This window comes from Dreissena polymorpha, chromosome 6, assembly GCF_020536995.1.
Source record: "Dreissena polymorpha isolate Duluth1 chromosome 6, UMN_Dpol_1.0, whole genome shotgun sequence".
In the NCBI taxonomy this organism is placed as follows: domain Eukaryota; kingdom Metazoa; phylum Mollusca; class Bivalvia; order Myida; family Dreissenidae; genus Dreissena; species Dreissena polymorpha.
The window spans coordinates 69653610-69671619 of NC_068360.1; the positions used below are offsets into that span (position 1 = coordinate 69653610).

At 31.9% G+C, this 18010-nt stretch overlaps 3 protein-coding genes across 5 annotated transcripts in view; all 3 read left to right on the forward strand.

The window, feature by feature from the left end:
• LOC127833333 (uncharacterized) overlaps positions 1-18010 on the forward strand; it is a 333207-nt gene that overhangs the window by 264083 nt on the left and 51114 nt on the right. The gene's annotated exons all lie outside the window — the stretch shown is intronic.
• LOC127833334 (uncharacterized) overlaps positions 1-18010 on the forward strand; it is a 79497-nt gene that overhangs the window by 10373 nt on the left and 51114 nt on the right. Inside the window, exons 3-4 of the mRNA XM_052358512.1 lie at positions 546-967; positions 16858-17280. Of these exons, the coding sequence (XP_052214472.1) occupies positions 17236-17280 (45 nt within the window). The 5' untranslated portion in view covers positions 546-967; positions 16858-17235. The remainder of the gene's footprint in view (positions 1-545; positions 968-16857; positions 17281-18010) is intronic.
• Positions 3183-8858, forward strand: LOC127833339 (uncharacterized). Of its 2 annotated transcripts, XM_052358522.1 has the most exons (4): positions 3183-3428; positions 6354-6756; positions 7035-7091; positions 7987-8858. In XM_052358522.1, exons 2-4 carry the CDS (start codon positions 6381-6383, stop codon positions 8055-8057), a joined length of 504 nt encoding a protein of 167 aa, XP_052214482.1. In that variant the 5' UTR covers positions 3183-3428; positions 6354-6380; the 3' UTR covers positions 8058-8858. The 2 variants fall into 2 exon arrangements, with proteins under 2 accessions (XP_052214482.1, XP_052214483.1); XM_052358523.1 differs by lacking the exon at positions 3183-3428 and having other exon boundaries at positions 4690-6756.

Genomic DNA, 18010 nt, shown 5'->3' on the forward strand with positions numbered 1-18010 from the left:
TGATGTAATCCTTCTATTTTAAATTAAATGCTAATGGTATTTACAGTTGTGTTACTTCATAACATCAATTAAAAGTTCACTTATTTACATCCACATTCCCCTGCTTAGAAGATTTTCACACATTTTACTACGCTCCATTTTAAAATGTTTTAAAGACAAAATAAATCAATAGTTTGGGTATCTTTATACTTTGGGTATAAATGAACCAGTCTTACTACAGTCAATAATATCCCTATCACCGTACTCTGTGATCAGCGTTAGAATTAGGCAAACATGATGTTCAATCTATATCCTTAAGTTATTAATATTGCACGATATGGTATGTATAATAATTCATAACGTTATGCAAAGGCGTATAAATTAGGGTTTCTTTGAATTGTCGAACGCAGTATTCTGGGAATATGCTGCAGTATCTAAATTTGCTATAGCGAAACACTCTTATTTATTATAATAGTTTACAATCAATTACGATACTATAATGATATTAGTCATCATGCATTAAATAAAGCATTTATCATAAAGAACGTATTCTATTTACATTTCAGGTACCATACTGTTTGAGCAAAGTCAGACCTTGATTTAATTAGCAGTTTCCAGTTGATGCACCAGAACTTCGACGATATGATGCGCAAACAAATTACAATCCACATGTGAAGAAAAATTTAATGAACATAATGAATTCAATTCATATTCGCTGACTGTATGAAATGATTCCACAGCGTGCTTTTCTCGCCCAATTCAAAACGAGTGAAAGAATTATCACAACGCAACCACCATGTGCGGATTAACTGCCAGGAAGATAAGTGTGTGAATATAGGTCACAAAGCTATGTTCAGTAAAAACCATTCAACAGTTATGAAGTATTGTGGAGTATGTATCAACTGATATTTTGTCCATGAAAAAGTTGTTTTCAAAATCAATAAGAAGCGGATTTTGTTTGTGCGCTTAATGGATATGTTGCATAAGGGTAAGTACCAATATTTTATATCGGTTTTGTTGTTCAATTATCAAAATAATTGCAAGTTCCATTTTTTTTGCCCACCGGATGTGCAAGTTCATGTCGCTTTTTTTGGAACAATCGCAGAATATTTAATATACTAACATTGCAATTCGGTTAACGTGCCGCGTTCAAAAAATCAGACAAAATCACGGTTATTTAATTTCATTTAAAGTAACATTACTACTCAAAATCAACGAAAATTTCGTACAATATTTCGTAAAATAAAGCTTATTAATTACAAATCATTGTTCCTTATGGCCATTGTCGAAATGTCAACGCCAGATGTGGTCTGTTAAAATAGATGTGTGTGGATACAAAATGCTCGTTGTTATTATGGTTTTAACATGGTACCATTAAGTGTTCGTGTGCCGTATCAATAGATATATTCGCATGAAATTAACATGGAATTTATTGTGGTAACAAATCAATAAAAACGAGCATTTTGTATCTACAAAAATCTATGTTATCATTCCACATCTAGCGTTGAAATTGTGCCTATTGCTATAAGGAACACTGATTGTTTAGGTGTTAACTTTTTTTTTACGAAATACTTTACGAAATGTTCGTTGATTTTGAGCGTTATATAGACTTTAATATTTCAATTGTGTGGAAAGTTCCAGAGTAATCCTACATATAATGTAATTAATTTTTCATAAAAGTAGTTAATGATTGATTCAAGTTTCAAGTTTTGAAAAAAAAAAGCGTGAAACTTGAAAACTTGAATGATTAATGTGTTTATTTTATTATTTATTTGTTTATATTGTATAAAAATATTAATGTATATATGTATTTATGTATTTATTTATGAATTCATGTATTCATGTATTCATTTATTTATGTATTTATGTATTGTTCATGTATTTTTCATGTCTTTTTCATGTGTTTTTCATGTTTTTATTCTCTTTTTTTGCCCCCGAAGGAGGGAATATAGTGATCGGACCGTCCGTCCGTCTGTCTGTCCGTCTGTCCTTCCGTCACACTGTTCGTTTAGGTTTCGCGTTTAGGTTTCGAAAAATGCTCATAACTTCTATATCCCTTCACATAGCAACTTGATATTTTGCATGCATGGGTACCTCATGGAGCTGCGCATTTTGAGTGGTGAAATATTAAGGTCAAGGTCATACTGCAAGGTCAAAAAACATGTATCAAAGCGGCGCATTAGGGGGCATTGTGTTTCTGACAAACACATCTCTTGTTTATTTATGAATTTATTTTTATATTTATGTAAATATACATTGTATTCGTTTATGTTTTATTGTATGTACTTATTTATCAATGTGTATACATATATTTCATTAATAATTTATTATTATTATATTTATTAAGTTATTTATTTTAGTAGCTATTATTTTATCGTTTTATTAAATAGGTAGGTTTTATTAATTAAGAAATAATTTTAAAATTATTTAATGAAATATTATTTAATTCAATTTAGCTGAATATTGTATATTTGAGTTTACTCAACTCGCACATTATCATAAAAAAAATTGTTTGAGACAAAAAAACACTTTCGGCATGTGTGTTGATTTAGGATTCGTAATATTATTAATAAACGTTTTTATAGACGCTGTAAATGAGAGCTGTTATTAACTATCAATATGACATGAAACTGCTCATTAAAAGTCTCCAGAAAGATAATATTCATTTTTTAGTTTCATGCTACCTACACATATGTTTTTTCCTGAATACGTGTATGCAAGCAAATACAACTAAACAGTATGACATATCATAGCGGCTTAATGTAAAGTTTGTAAAGTGAAAACTTTAATTTAATTAGATGTGGCTTTTATTGGTCATTTATTTAAGTTTAAATTTATAAAAATGCAACACAAACATAAAACAATTTCCGTTTGCTTGTGTAGAAAACTAAAGAAACCCCGAAATGTAATGCAGCAATATATGGCTTTTGCGCAAAAAAATATGTAAAGGTACATTTTGGCCAACTAATAACGGCTTTATTAATAACTAAAGCACCTGAATGTGGTATAATGAATTATAGGCTAAGTGTGAGGCTACACTAATCACCAAACAGCTTTAAGCCCCTTAATGCTTTCATTTGAGTGTCCCAATGTACGGACCACAGTATAACTCAATTTGCATATGTTTGCCACGCCTTCGATATCACGTTGCAAGTGGGTTAAGTGTAGGCGTGTTTAAATGGCTATATTACAACGCAGTAGGCCTTCAGTTTGTTTTGGTTTGCTCTAAAGAGAGGTTGTACGGAAAGACTAGACATAAACGATTTTATTTCTTCAAATAAACGTTTTTTTCGTAATTTGATTGAGAAGAGACACCTGTGGATACCATGCTATTTTAGTTCAAGCCGCAGCAGTATCGACTAAACACTTGAACACGCGCAATTATAGTCATAATACGTGCATGGTACATAATATAAGCGGATTTTGTATTGGAATTATCTAATTGCCGGGTAAGTATGTTTATGTATCGACAGTCTATCAAATTCTGTTCGTCTTTACTAAAACTTGAATTCAATTGAGGCTTGTTATTTAATAGCATGTTTATAGATTAGCTTACTTAACATATTAAGCAAATATATGATAATATTACGTACGTGCAGCATTGAAAACATTACTCTTAAATGAAACTTCGTTCAATTAATGCGATAAATGTGTTGTGTATAGGTATATATTGCTTTTAAAATACAACGTTTAAAACAGTTAATATATGTAATTGAAATTAACTGTTTTTAGTCGGGTCATGTGATTGCCGTTGATTATATTGACCTGGAAATAGTTAATGCTCTTTTGCGCTCGATTCTTTTATTAACATCGATGAATATTTAGTTATATCTAATGCCTCGGTCACAAATAGAGACCGATCACCGTCCAATCAGCGGACGATGTGTTTAACGCTCAACGGGCTGGCGCCCTGCCGATGATCGCACGGACTTCGGGTCATTTTGTAGCATCGGGCGGCATCCGAATTAATTTTTACTCTCACTTAAAACTTTACCCGACGTTGGGCCCGGGAAGGAATCGAGTTGATATCGAAAAAAGATCTATTGATCAAGGCCCAGTTATCGACCGGAGATCGCCCGACATAGAATTAATTCTACGTGTATCGGCAAAAATCAATTATCAAGGTATTTCCAACATATTCATCGCCCGGCGACCGTCTGATTGCCGGAGGGCCTCCGCACGATGTCGGACGGACGCCAGACGGAACTCGTTATGATACACGAACAACGAATCCTATGTCGGCGATCGCCGGGCGTTTACCGTGCGTTGATCGTCCGATCTTTCTTTCGATCTGAACTCGATTCCTGTTCGAGCCCGACGTCGGGTAAAATTTTAAGTGAGTCTTAAAATTAATCTGGACGCCGGCCGATGCTACAAAATGACCCGGCTACCGTGCGATCATTGGCCCGGCTTCAGCCCGATGATCTGAAAAATACGTCGTCCGCTGATTGGACTGTGATCGGTTTCTATTTGTGACTGATGTATTAAACTGTGTCATTCATCGGACGGCGAACCGCTCCGACTTGTCCAGTCTGGAAATCGGACACATCGGCCGCCGACCGTATTATTTATGACTGAGGCATAAAGTACGATGTATTTTTTTTCAATAATTTATTATTAATTGCCGATTAATAATTTACGTTATAAGTAGTTGCAATCATTTAATAAATATTTATTTTTAATTTGAATTATTTTAAAGTATTTATTGTTAATAATTTGTGCAAATAATTTTTTCTACTTATTACAATTATTTATTGTTATTATCATGATAAAATATCGTTTCAGTTAATAATAATAATAATAATAATTAATTACGGATAAGTATATCATATCTGATTTTGCACTCAAATAAACCATGTTTATGAACGCCAGAGCCTAAAGGAAAAGTAATTTTGTATCAATATTGCAATCTGTATTTTTGCGACACTTGATGGTGATATTGCTCAATTATATTGGTGTCCAAAAAAAGTAAAACACGGACTATGTTATTAAGCGATTTATTCAATATCACATTCAACAAAATGTCAGTGACCAATAAAATAGTGTACATAATTCAAGTGGGTAAGTAAAGTTATATTTTTAATAATAAGTATAGCAATCAATGCCACTCTAGAAACTATTTCCGGAGAGATTTTATTTTGTTGGAACTTCTTTTAAAACGGAACACAAACTATACGCATAATTTACCATGAACGCCGCATAGAAACGGTCATTTTTACGGAATTCGATGTTTAAAACGGTTTAGCGCAAACCAAGTCTTAGACTTCTATCAGAATTATTCAAAGACCAAACGCGGGTCTTAAATGATTAAAGTCAAATGTATATGGACAGATAATGAAAACGGGAATTCTTAATCGTGACGCATACATTAAATTCTACACATATACTGTAAAGGTACTTGTGCCGTATGTAACGAATATATATTAACACGGATAGGGGATATGTTTTTAATTATTAGTATATACATAAATATGGCTAATCTATAAAATATATTTAACTTTCAAGGCGAACAAATCATGTGAACGAAAGATGGTGCAAGACAGATGGTAGATATGTTTCATCCACATAACATTAACTATCTATACTGTTTGAAGACTGAAATATAAATGTTATTAATTTTAATAAAATTGGAGAATCTAAGCCGTGTTAATATGTGTTCGGCTTGATATGAGTCAGATATCGGCCATTCAAGTGCAAGTGTCAGCTCGAAAAAGACTAAACATTGAGTCGTAACGTGGTCGACGCAGTTATATTACTGTATAAGTATTTACAACAATGTTAACACATTACCTCTTTGTTTATATGTCTACCCATCTAAAAGTATCCACATTCAAATATAACAGTACGCAATTGTGATTAAACCTTAGGCTCTCTACGTGCATAATAGCTGAGTCTGGTCGTCTTTTCACTTTGGAAGGAAGCATACCACAATTATATATATAATAACCGATTATGGAATGTATGTAGTATTGAGTAATTTTCAACGTCTTGAGTTGTTTAATGGTATTGAATTGATATGCATTCTCTTGTATTGCTATTTGATTTTAATTAATAGTGGGGGTGCTTTTTGAATCCCATTTTAACACGCAATGCTGCGTATACTAAGGTTTCTCTTGCGCTCGCGGGGATAAATGTTTACTTTATTCATTTATTCTTAGTGTTGAAATAGAAAAAAAAAATTACATACAGAACATAGATAAAATTACAAATGCTAAAATGCATTAACCATGCGACTTAAACAAAAAACTATTTCAAACAAGTATAATTATTAACCGTTTATGACTGTAATTAAATTAACTATAAATTTCTGTAAACAGAGCAATGTACGACTTATTAAGAAGAAGGATAGTATTTTACGTAATGTCTATTTTCAGTTAAAGACGACACAACAAAAGTAAAGCATGCCGAATCACTACTTCAAATCGAAATGTGACATGGAGAAGTGGATCGCTGTGTCAACCTGTCAAGTTGATGAATATATTCAACATGCGGATGCGCCAGGGATTTCTCTCCTTACTGGTGTGCTGGTCGACATGACCAAAATAGCTCGTACAATACAAGATCGGAATAACTGGGCAGAATTCAGGACCTTTAGTAAAAGCCAATTCAAACGCCTTTGTACGAGATACAAACAAATTAATATGGGTACTTTGGAGGAAACAATGAAGTGTATTGAAGGTGATACTCCGATACCCCAAGACCTGGAAGACGTTATCAAGCAGAGAGTTGAATTTTGGCGCCAAACTCTGCTATCCGCAGAGGAGTTTAATCTGGAAAGTACGTATCGTTTCATTTTGTCCACACATGTACAAATATATACCTATAATTTGAATAAATTAAAACATTTTCTCCTCGGAGAATCGGATATGATAAATCTTTTTGCTTATGTAACGCACTATGCTGCAAACTAGATGGCTCAAATATAGAATCAGTCTGATATTAAAATGTGTGTGCATGCAATTTACTTTAAATTAAAATTTCTGAGCATACTCTGTGGGTGTCTACAATAATGCATTTAGCACTGTCACACATTTTGACATTCTTTTTCATTATAGGAGATATCCAAGCACGGCTTGAACAGATCTATGACACAGGTGGTTATTTTTTGACTGGTAAGTTGAAACATATGCACATGTTACTTATAAAATGTCGCCACGAAACCGAATTAAGGCTATAGGAATGTCCTTTATCTTTCTTCTTTAAATATCATAAACACGATATGAAGAAAGTGTTAGTCAATCACTAACCTAATTCTTGAATGTCAAATGGTTTAAGTTCCATTTTCGTCACCGTTCGAAATATCCTATAACATTTGATTGATTTTAATGAAAAATGAGGTCGGATTCCTCCATTCGTATCCGCCCTACATCTCCTATATCAGTTCAAAGGTTTACATACAAACAAGCACACATGCTGAGCTAAGGTCATTGCAATGTTTAGCGGAAGACATTGGCCGTGTACGACAGCGCAATGTTAAGGTTAAAAATTACAAGTGTGAGGCTACTTAATGTAATGTAATGTAATTTAGCCTTAACATGGTAAAATATTCTACTTGAATTAACTCGATCTCCACACATGATATATCTGTCTTTTGGACTGACTTGTTTAGTAATGTAAAGACGTAAGATATTCGTCTGCAAAAGTGTGTTCAATTAATTTGATCTTAAAAAAAACATATTGTATTGGTATCGTAACCAACATCTGTCGCATAAAAGTCTATATACCCAGTGGGATAGACCACGACTAACAGCATGTTAAGTGTATGGATGAAGGCATAGATGAGCGCTCTTGATACCTTGATACACTGAACTATTTGTTAAGCCCATTTGATAATATATGGAGTATTCTTGAAGCAACATGATACGTTTTCTGATCATGAAGCTTATGTCGATTGTATTGTTTTGACTCCAAAAACAAAGTCTCTTAACTGCAAAATCAAAGGACTCATTTTTATGGTAAATTTTATACAATGTGTTTTGATCATTTTTCATATGCTCTCCTTTCCAGTTCTCGGTGGACGTCACATTGAAGGGAGAAGTACACCAGACCTTCCACGGACTAAACCAAACACATATTAGAAAACTACTGTGACACGGATATTATGTTTTAAAAGATTTCCTAAAGGACCTTTTACAGTAATTTTGTTTCATCTAGTACTGTGTAATAAGCATATACGTATATTAGGTATTTATTCCGTGTATTTAATGCAAAGCATTTAAGCTATTGTGGATAATTATATTATATACTTTCTTGTGATTACATAGAATATTTGTTGGATTTGGTGGAATATCGATTTTAATTCACGAATGATCATAGAAAATGATATTTTCGCCACGAATGAAAATTCATTTTTCTATGATCACTCGTGAATTTAAATCGATATTCCACCAAATCCAACACATTTTTTGTAAAGCTGAATAGCTGCAGCTATCCGTGTCACATGTAGTTTTCTAATATCGGTGTTTTTGTGTTTAATAAGCGCAAATGACTTGCCATGTTTGTTACGTAACAAATATGATGATACCACGTTGATGTGACAGTCTGTTCATACATACATTAGCACGTGTTAAATTTAGTATATGCTTTATTGATTGCCTGTTTTCCTTTCACAATTAACTTGTATATTTGATACTTTATATACATGTTTCTATTCATTAAAGGCGTGTAATTGAACACATAAATGCCTCCACTTGTTTATGTGTTTAAGACCGTGATTCCTATCACCTAGACATTCAAATAGGTATTTTTGTACATGCAACTTACAGAATCTCTTTGGTATTGTGTAGTAGATGTCGATTATATAATACGAAAATGCTTAAAACCGGAGCATCGTCACGCTTCTGACGTGTGTGCAAGACCAAGTGAATGTAAACATTAAATGACACTATCAAGCATTAAGTATGGCATAATTCACATCATTTTATAAATTGCTTTAACATATACATGTAAACAATAAATGACCTATATAAATACATGCTTAAAGGGTAAGATAGAGTGCAACTGAAAACCAAGTTAGTGGGTGAACAAAGAAAAATCAAATGTGTTGCGCAACCGGTTAAACCCTACTGGATAACGAAATAAATCTTTTGAATAACTTTTCATGCAGCGACTCATTTGTGTTCATTACAAGAAAGTATTTATTACTCTTGTTGAAAATATGACGCAACATATAAGAGGGTGGGCAAAATGATAAATGTAATGAAATATAATACCTTTGAGATTCATAACGTAAATCAGCATGCATAAGTAGTGCTAAATGTAAGAATTTAATAAAATACAGTTTAAGTATGTCACATAATGTTCCTCATAATTGAATTACATAATATTTACAACATATTAATTATTGTGCACATCTAAGATTCTGTCTTGTTTTATAACATTACCAAAACACCGGTGTAACGTAAGATTTTTACATCCGCGAAAACCCTCACATATACAGAAAAACATGAATGTACGCTGTGAAATGTAAACTCGGCGTAAAAAACGTCAGGCCGCCTTCGACGTATTTCTTATGCAATCTAAATTCAACTAGAATAAACCTGATTATTTTTACAAAAAAGTCCATGCTTGCTGGCCTCTTACTATATTTTAGATATAAAAGCTGCAGTATTTTTTACCTGTATCGGTAGCCATTTGGCGATGAAAGCACATGTCCAAATATTCAAAGGTACCCATTAACACGAATGCATATTTATGGGAAAACCAAAATATTTATACTTCTTAAACACGGAATTTTTACGAGACAATCCGTTGAATAATTTCATAGTATGGTATTACACTATATGTGATTCAAAGTTAACCAGATATGCAGAATTAAAAAGTGCATGGATTTCATAAAACACCACCTGACCAAGTTCCTCGAATATTATGCAAACAGTTACTTTAGGTTAGATTAATACTCTAAGCCACGTATTAGAATAATGTTATTGCGGTATTTTGTTATGCTATCATAAAGATACGAACAAAAGAACATACATACAGTCATTAAGGGCATGTATTCTACCAAAGCATGTACATATATCTGATCTGTGAAACCCCAAACACCAAGAGAAAAAGTGTCTAGCGTTTAGCCATATTGCGAAGTTGATCAAGAACCATCAGTCAGTGTAGTTATTAAATAAATTGCTTAACATATACTCATTTATTGAACACATATGTATGCTAAAACAAAACTTTATTAAAGAATGAACTTATCAAACAACCATCAAACATTGCATTAATTGAATAAACAACAAAATACAACTGACAGTGTATACTTTTGATAAAAATCTTAAAAAAGCGTCGTACAAATTTCAAATTGCTAACAAGCTGGCTAAATTATTAATTGATTCCATAATGATGAAAACATCCGTCAAATAGACACTTCGTTTTCAGGAACATGTTGGAAGTAATGCTTAGTTATTGTAATGCATTGGTATGTCCGTAAATCATGATGCTGCCATTTCGTGCACATGACATGGGATGCAAAATCATTTGTCTAAACAGATCGGTGTTTTAAATAAATAATTATGCCATACATATTTACCGAAGGAATTTGAGCGTTGATTGACAATCGAAAGTTCTTCAATTAATTTTATTCTCAAGCAAGCAGGGTACACAATTACATATGGCGTATAAATCTAATTAATCCATAAATCTTTTATTTTCTTTGCCAATACCAATCGAAACATGTTAATACCTTGTATTTAACTGTCAGTGTCTTTGTGTAGAAATAATTTCATGCGCAGAGAGTGTGTAAATAGTTGAATATAAAACCAATTTTAAAGTTATCTTTAAACCCGAGTCACTAAATCGTGTTTGATCGACATATAGGTCATGGATTGACTATAACACTTGATGATTTTTGGTGATCATTATATGTATTATATTATTATTATTACTATTAATTTAGTCATGTTCATCTAAATAACAGATTTATTAATCATACAACCGAACAAGCCAACACAAATAATCACAACAAAAAATCACAATCTGGGTTACACTTTGCAATTTATTAAATACAAGTATCAGCTTTTAATACAATATGATCGAAATGTTACTTTTAAACTGGGTCGCCGCCATTGCATTTGTTAACTTACTCTCAAAACATAACAAGTATCAACATGGACTATCTCATAATGTTCATGCGCCACGATTAAGTATGTTTTATATTTAAACATGTTTGGTTTTCAGCATGTCGCGTGTATTGTTGTACATTTATTTGCAAATAAACAGATGCAATAATGCAACATTGTTTAAGTTTGAAATGTTTAAACGAAATCTGCAAAATATATGGCGGAATTATGGCGACCAATTTTGTAAAGCACAGCGAAACACAGTCTCTAAAAAAGTAAGAATCGAAAGACTTAAACGTGATTCTGTCACTTGTTATATCATTGTTATTGACGTTGAAATGTCTTACTCACGAATTAAAAAAGTCTTTATTAATCGAATCGCGCGTATTATCATGTATGCTGCCAACTAAGGAAGCTAAACAAATGTTCAATATTTATTGAAAATAGTGTTTGCTACTTGGTCTGAAGTGAAAAATTAATACTTATTTTTAATTTAAATGCGTGTTTATTTAGAGTGGGTATATGTATTGTGTTGCAGTAACTTAGCCTTTGGGTCAGGATCTCGGATGCATTTTACCATGTGTGTATTTTGTAAGAAGAATCGCAACAAGGCTTGTACAGATGTTTCATGGTACATTTGTTCTGACTTGTGAATTTCAATACATGTGTACGTTGCGTAAGGACTTCAAACTATTTCTTAAATATGTTGTTCATAACACAATATCGTGTTTAGTGGTACACCTTTAATGTGTTATGTTAATAACTGAAAATAACGACTAATATTGTCTAGTGTGTCTGTGTCCTTGTAATTAGGGCGTTGGGTTAAGGATCAGGATGTCGGTGGTTCGAGTCTTAATCGGGTCATGTTCTGATATGACCGGTTATCCACTCAACAGATAATTACATCGACCTGTTCCTATTACTGCCCTGATAAGCACCAGCAAACAGGATACGAATCGTGAGTAAAAGTAAAGTAAAATGTGCCTCATAAATGAAAACCGACTGGTCCTCAACTTACAAGGACGCCACTAGTAAATAAACACTTTTCTTCTATAAAGTCTTGATGATAGATATTGTACTTGTGCTAACCATTTAGTTTGTCGAGATGACGATCTAAACGACTCGTTGTAATGATAAATGTATCTCTATGAACGAGACAAATTTCGTCGTTTTAGTTTATACATAGATATGGAATGAATATAATAGTGCGTGGAAACAAATTAAGTAACGCGTGGAAACGACATAATCAATCAATGAAAATACAAACAGTTTGACTTACAAATCGTGGGCAATATATAAATTCAAACACATACATTACACACAAGTACATGCGTTCATGTAACAATCACTATGATAAATATTTCGAATTAGCGTACAGATGACAATGCATTATTACTTTTTTACTTTTGAATCCCGAGTAACCAGCGTTAATAATCTCACAATGCCGAATCAATGTGGGCGCAAACTTTTATGTGCATCATTTTTCCAAATTGAATAAACGATTTTAGATTTTAATAATTTTAAGAGATATGATATGAATACTTTTATTGACAAATTTATAACATGAAAATGAAGTTCTTTCCGAAAGTTTGATTATTTTGTTGGGCTATTGTTACCCGATAAGTATATCAACATGTATTGTCAAATTTACCAAATCAAGTTTTTAAACTTATAATGTGGGTTCTTGTTGGCGATTTGCTCGTACAGAATGCAACGGGATGTTTCATTTCTTGATGTCACTCGTTAAATCACTAATGGGAAAAATGCTTGTTATATGTGCATGTCTTCATCCGTCCATCCATGTCAAAAAATGGCTATGTACTGATTGTATTCGCCAATAAAATTTTCTATCTGTCTGTCTGTCATTCATGGTTGGCAAGAAAGGCATATTCACTTAGCATTACATATAACAGATATTTTCTGAGAACGTATTTAAATGAACGTTTGTATGCCCCCGGTAGGGTAGCATATAGCAGTTGAACTGTCCGTCAGTCCGTCAGTCTGTCCGTCCGTCCGAAAACTTTAACATCGCCCATCCCTTTTACAATATTTAAGATAGCAACTTTATATTTGGCATACATGTGTATCTCATGGAGCTGCACATTTCGAGTGGTGAAAGGTCAAGGTTAAGGTCATCCTTCAAGGTCAAAGGTCAAATACATGGCTTCAAAGCGGCGCAGAAGCGGGCATTGTGTTTCTGAAAAACACATCTCTTGTTTTGAAAACATTAGTTGATAGAATGTCTCTTTCAAGAAACACCTGTATGTCTATTGTTATTTTGCAAATTCAATCAATATAATATAAACAATCCCTATGAGGCCGTTTATAGTGATGATGTTACTACTATGATTTGTGAGTAATTCAATGAGTCGTGAAACTGCACTGCATTTTATGTTGACGTGTGTTGTAACATTAACGCATACATAATGGTTTAACAACTCTTCTTTCGTATATCTCTTATATCTAACTTGAATAGCGAGCTCACACGCATAACCGAACAGCTTGACAAATACAATAGACATATCGGATAGTGTGTACATATCTGATTTTGACGAAGACAAAGTACTCAACTACTGCAACTGAAACGCACGATAACGCACGTTGTAGTCTCGTTATCGCCAGTTTTGAGTATGTTATTTAAACTTTGGTCGAGTGTTAAAGAACACGTAGAAGGATACTTTAATTTTGTTCAAGGATTTATACAAACCAAACGGACAAGTGTATGTAATTTTGAGGTATGTTTATAAAATAACCGTTTCTCGATATCTCCAAATTTCAAAACAAAACAAATTGTATTAGACCGCCACATAGTCATAAAATTATCGCTTATTATAAATTTAAAATACAGTCTACATCATTTTCTGTTGTCGGCATTCTAAAATGTATAACATTGTACCAGAAATCACATAAATCATCTTCGTCTACGATGTCTTTATCTTACACTTTACTGTCTCCTATAATTGTCTCGAATAATCTAATGATTATCAAAGCGGCCTGAATTGCTATGATTTCTGTCAATGACCGAATTATTGCCTTAATTAAATAACTATTTTGGGAATTTGAAAATAAACTTTTAATTAACAGTACACAATATGATATATATATATGAAGAAGAGTTAACCTTTGCCGTTCGATATTATGTCATTATTGAGCGACATAGACTTCATCAACATGTTTTATAGTACTGATCTTAGGTCCATTAACACGGACATCAAGTCAGAGACCCCATGTCTGTGATGATTGAACCTATTATTATTTATAACCGAAACAAAGAATCACAATCAAGATCACAACAACAGCATTTGAAAAAAAATCAACTCTTTGAAATTAATTTTATTATAATAAGCATCTTCTGATGAGCCAAATTAAAGTTAAATATGTGTGGTGACTACACAGAGGCAAATAGATATAAAAATACAAAAATGTGAACAATTGTTGAGCGCACGTGCAGAAAAATGTAAACGGCATGTCCAGCTCAGATGTTGGCATGTTCCATCTATCAACCTTTTTGTTTACACCGTTCAAAAAATGTTTGGACCAAGTGAATTAAAATGTTAATGTCAAAGTCCCAGTTTCTTTTTTTTGTATCACTAGTGAATAGTTCGGCTATTGATATAACAAATTGACTAAGGGTAATATTACACTTGTTCAGGTTCTGCATTAATTCCTTTTTAGTGAAGTTACTGTTTAAGAATCAAATGATTATAAACAAAAGTGAAACTTATAACACTTTTTAAAATACTAAACACACTTATGCACAATCAGGAATGCTTGTTTTAACATTTAAAAGCAACATGATCACATCAAGCTCCATGTGTGCTTGCTTTTGAAATTTTCTTATAACTTATTTATACAATTTCATGTCAGTACAAGTTTAGATATAAGCAACAGTGAAAGTATTAGTACAATACACAAACAATGCCGCATAAATCACAGTAACTAACGTTTGTAAATCGAACTCTTAACTAGCTTATGGCCTAAAAATATATCATTTGAATAATATAAAATTATATTGTTTTAAGATATCTCTTTATCTTAATATACGCGTGCCTCGTTATGTTAGTAATTAATTAGAATAACATAAAACTAAATGATTCTCAATATGACTAATTGAGTAACAAATGAAATGATAGTAACAAATCAGTTGATCGTTTGTCAGTGGCCAATTTAAGTTATTACGAAGACAACATTTCTTTGATATGTCGAAAAGTTGATAGTATTTTTGTGTACTTTTATTTTAATTAATTACAAACAAAATTGTCATATTGTAATAATTGTTAAATAGCTATAGTAGCAAGGAAGATTTTAAATAAATAAAATTCTTCCAATGCCGGTTCGAATCCGGGACCTCTTGTAGCGAACTCTTTCGCCCAACAATAAACAAAGCCGAGTTTTGAATGTAGATTGTCGTTTAAACACTATGCAGGGAAGAACTAAAGATGCTTGGACGAAACGTTATATACTTATTTAGGACATTTACTTGAGATTATACATGCCCTTTCGGTACTCAGCAGAATCATAGGGTCAGCTTTTTTTTGTAAAACATAACATAATGTGTATTTGTTATGTTTCAATTACTATATATCATGTGGTCGAGAATTTTTCTTAATATATTTGGTTCGTGACACATAATACACATTTTAACTACATGAGTGCATTTCGTCTATCGGTCAATCCCTTTACCTAGTTACATATATGGTCATCTGTCTTTCCTAAAAAAAGAAAACAAAATCCATAATATTTAAGAATATGATTATCAAACGTGTCAAATACATTTAAAATGTTGTGCGACCTTTCATAGTTCTTCATTTATGTAGATTTCAAATGTCAGGCGGCTGTATCTACAAATTTCATTAAAAGAAGTAATGCAACTTCTCGACAGATTCATAAGCATGCATTTACACACTTAACATAAATATGAATTTCCTTATGAAACATAACACATGTAACGGATGCAGGACATCTGGAAGGTTATGCAGGTTATGTTATTTACATGGGTTTTCATCCGATCGGGCAACTGTATTGTGTACAATACTGTCAAAGGCTAGTTACCTGATTTGTTCTGGTATAATGTAATAAAGGATAAAATGCGGTAAAATGTTAGTGATTATATAGTAGCTAACACTAGTTGTCATATAATAACATATATTATTTTACAAGTTCTGGAAAAAAACTTCATTCAATTTTTTAAAAATGTATTGTATATATATATATATATATATATATATATATATATATATATATATATATATATATATATATATATATATCTACTAACTCGACACCATATATCGAATGCATACATCTGTGTAATTGTTTGCGTGTCATAACCATGCCCCCTGTCTGATGATACAGTTCATTTGTGTATAACATAATTACGATGTGAAGGCTAAATGGTTTTCAATAAAGATGCGAATCAATCGTTTTTAAGGAGCTCTGTTGCATTTCTTCTTGGAGCTTTTAAGATTGAAATGTATTATGGACCTCTTATTCATGCATTCATATAAAGATGGAGATTTCGAGAATGATTTAAATACAAATTTATTCATATAAATTATATATGACTGCGATACTGAAAGTATCAATTAGTATACATTTATATACATATTTATCAATTGGTCATGATCCAGGAAGTAAAATGATAATAAACACATTTTATATGCATTGCATATTTCCCCCCTGATGAGTGTACTTATCGACATAGTATGTACATTGTAATGTGTAATTATGAATGCTCTTGTATTAACCATTTCTTGAATAATTTATATCACATAATAAAGAATTTAACACATAAACCATAACAACATGTTTATGTACATTTCAGAACCATATCCGTGTCAACAATTACGGACGTTAATATGCACTTAAAAAGTAGACGTTTCCACTTGATGTCCCAGATTTTCGTCGATATTATCCTCACGAAAAGAAAATCTACATGTGGGAGCATTGTTAACAAAATAAAATCAAATAATATTACTTTTTGCGATGTTTAAATCACATCGAACTTCCTAGCATGCGTTTTTTAGCACAAGAAAAAACAAACTTAACCAACGGATTTCAATCCCGTTGGACAATTGTGTGCTTAAATAACATGCAATATAAAGTGCATTAGACATGCCGAAGAATCCAACAGTGAGTGAATATATAGAGTGCCAATTAGCTGAAGTAGTTTTAATGGAATATGTGTATTTGAAATGGTGCAATGAGGCTCGCATTTTGTGCACGCATATGGATATGTTTCATATGGGTAAGTACAACAATCTAGTTAAAAGTGCTCTCTTCCGTTTGCGCTTTCTAACTTTTATCTGTTTACTGGATGAGAAACTCTTATTATTTTACCGGTTATGTAAGTCTAAACCTTTTGACGGTTGTGAAACTTTTATCTTTTTTTATAGGAAATATTGCTGCAAGTATTTTAAATAGGATACATTACATTTGGTGACATTGCCCTATTGTAAAAAAGCAGTTATATACACATTTGTCTTCAATTTTTAATTTCATGGTATTCTGCATATTTTGTTAATAAACTTATCAAGTAATCAAAAATACAGAAATACGAACGGTTTTTTTTCAAAAAGTGTATATATATATATATATATATATATATATATATATATATATATATATATTTATTTATTTATTTATTTATTTTTCTATTTTTATTTATTTGTTTATTTATTTATTTGTTTATTTATTATTTATTTATTTATTTATTTATTTATTTATTTATTTATTTATTTATTTATTTATTCATTTATTAATTTATTTATTTATTTGTAATTGATTTATTTATGTAATTGTATAGTATTCAATTCAATTTAGCTGACTATTGTGTGTTTATTTTACTCAAGCCGTAATAAAACCACACACTGTTCTGATGGATGTGTGGTTTTCTAAGTTTCTGTTGATTTTGAACTTTGTTATAACTGTAGCTTTGAATTAGAGCCGTGGTTAACTCTCAATCTGACACTTAATGC

Bases quoted from the DNA above. Each gene is read 5' to 3' on its own strand.
- LOC127833339 (XM_052358522.1), top strand. From the start codon at position 6,381: ATGCCGAATCACTACTTCAAATCGAAATGTGACATGGAGAAGTGGATC. The intron at 6,757-7,034 runs GTACGTATCGTT...TTTTCATTATAG, and splicing joins AGAGGAGTTTAATCTGGAAA to GAGATATCCAAGCACGGCTT. The intron at 7,092-7,986 runs GTAAGTTGAAAC...TCTCCTTTCCAG, and splicing joins AGGTGGTTATTTTTTGACTG to TTCTCGGTGGACGTCACATT.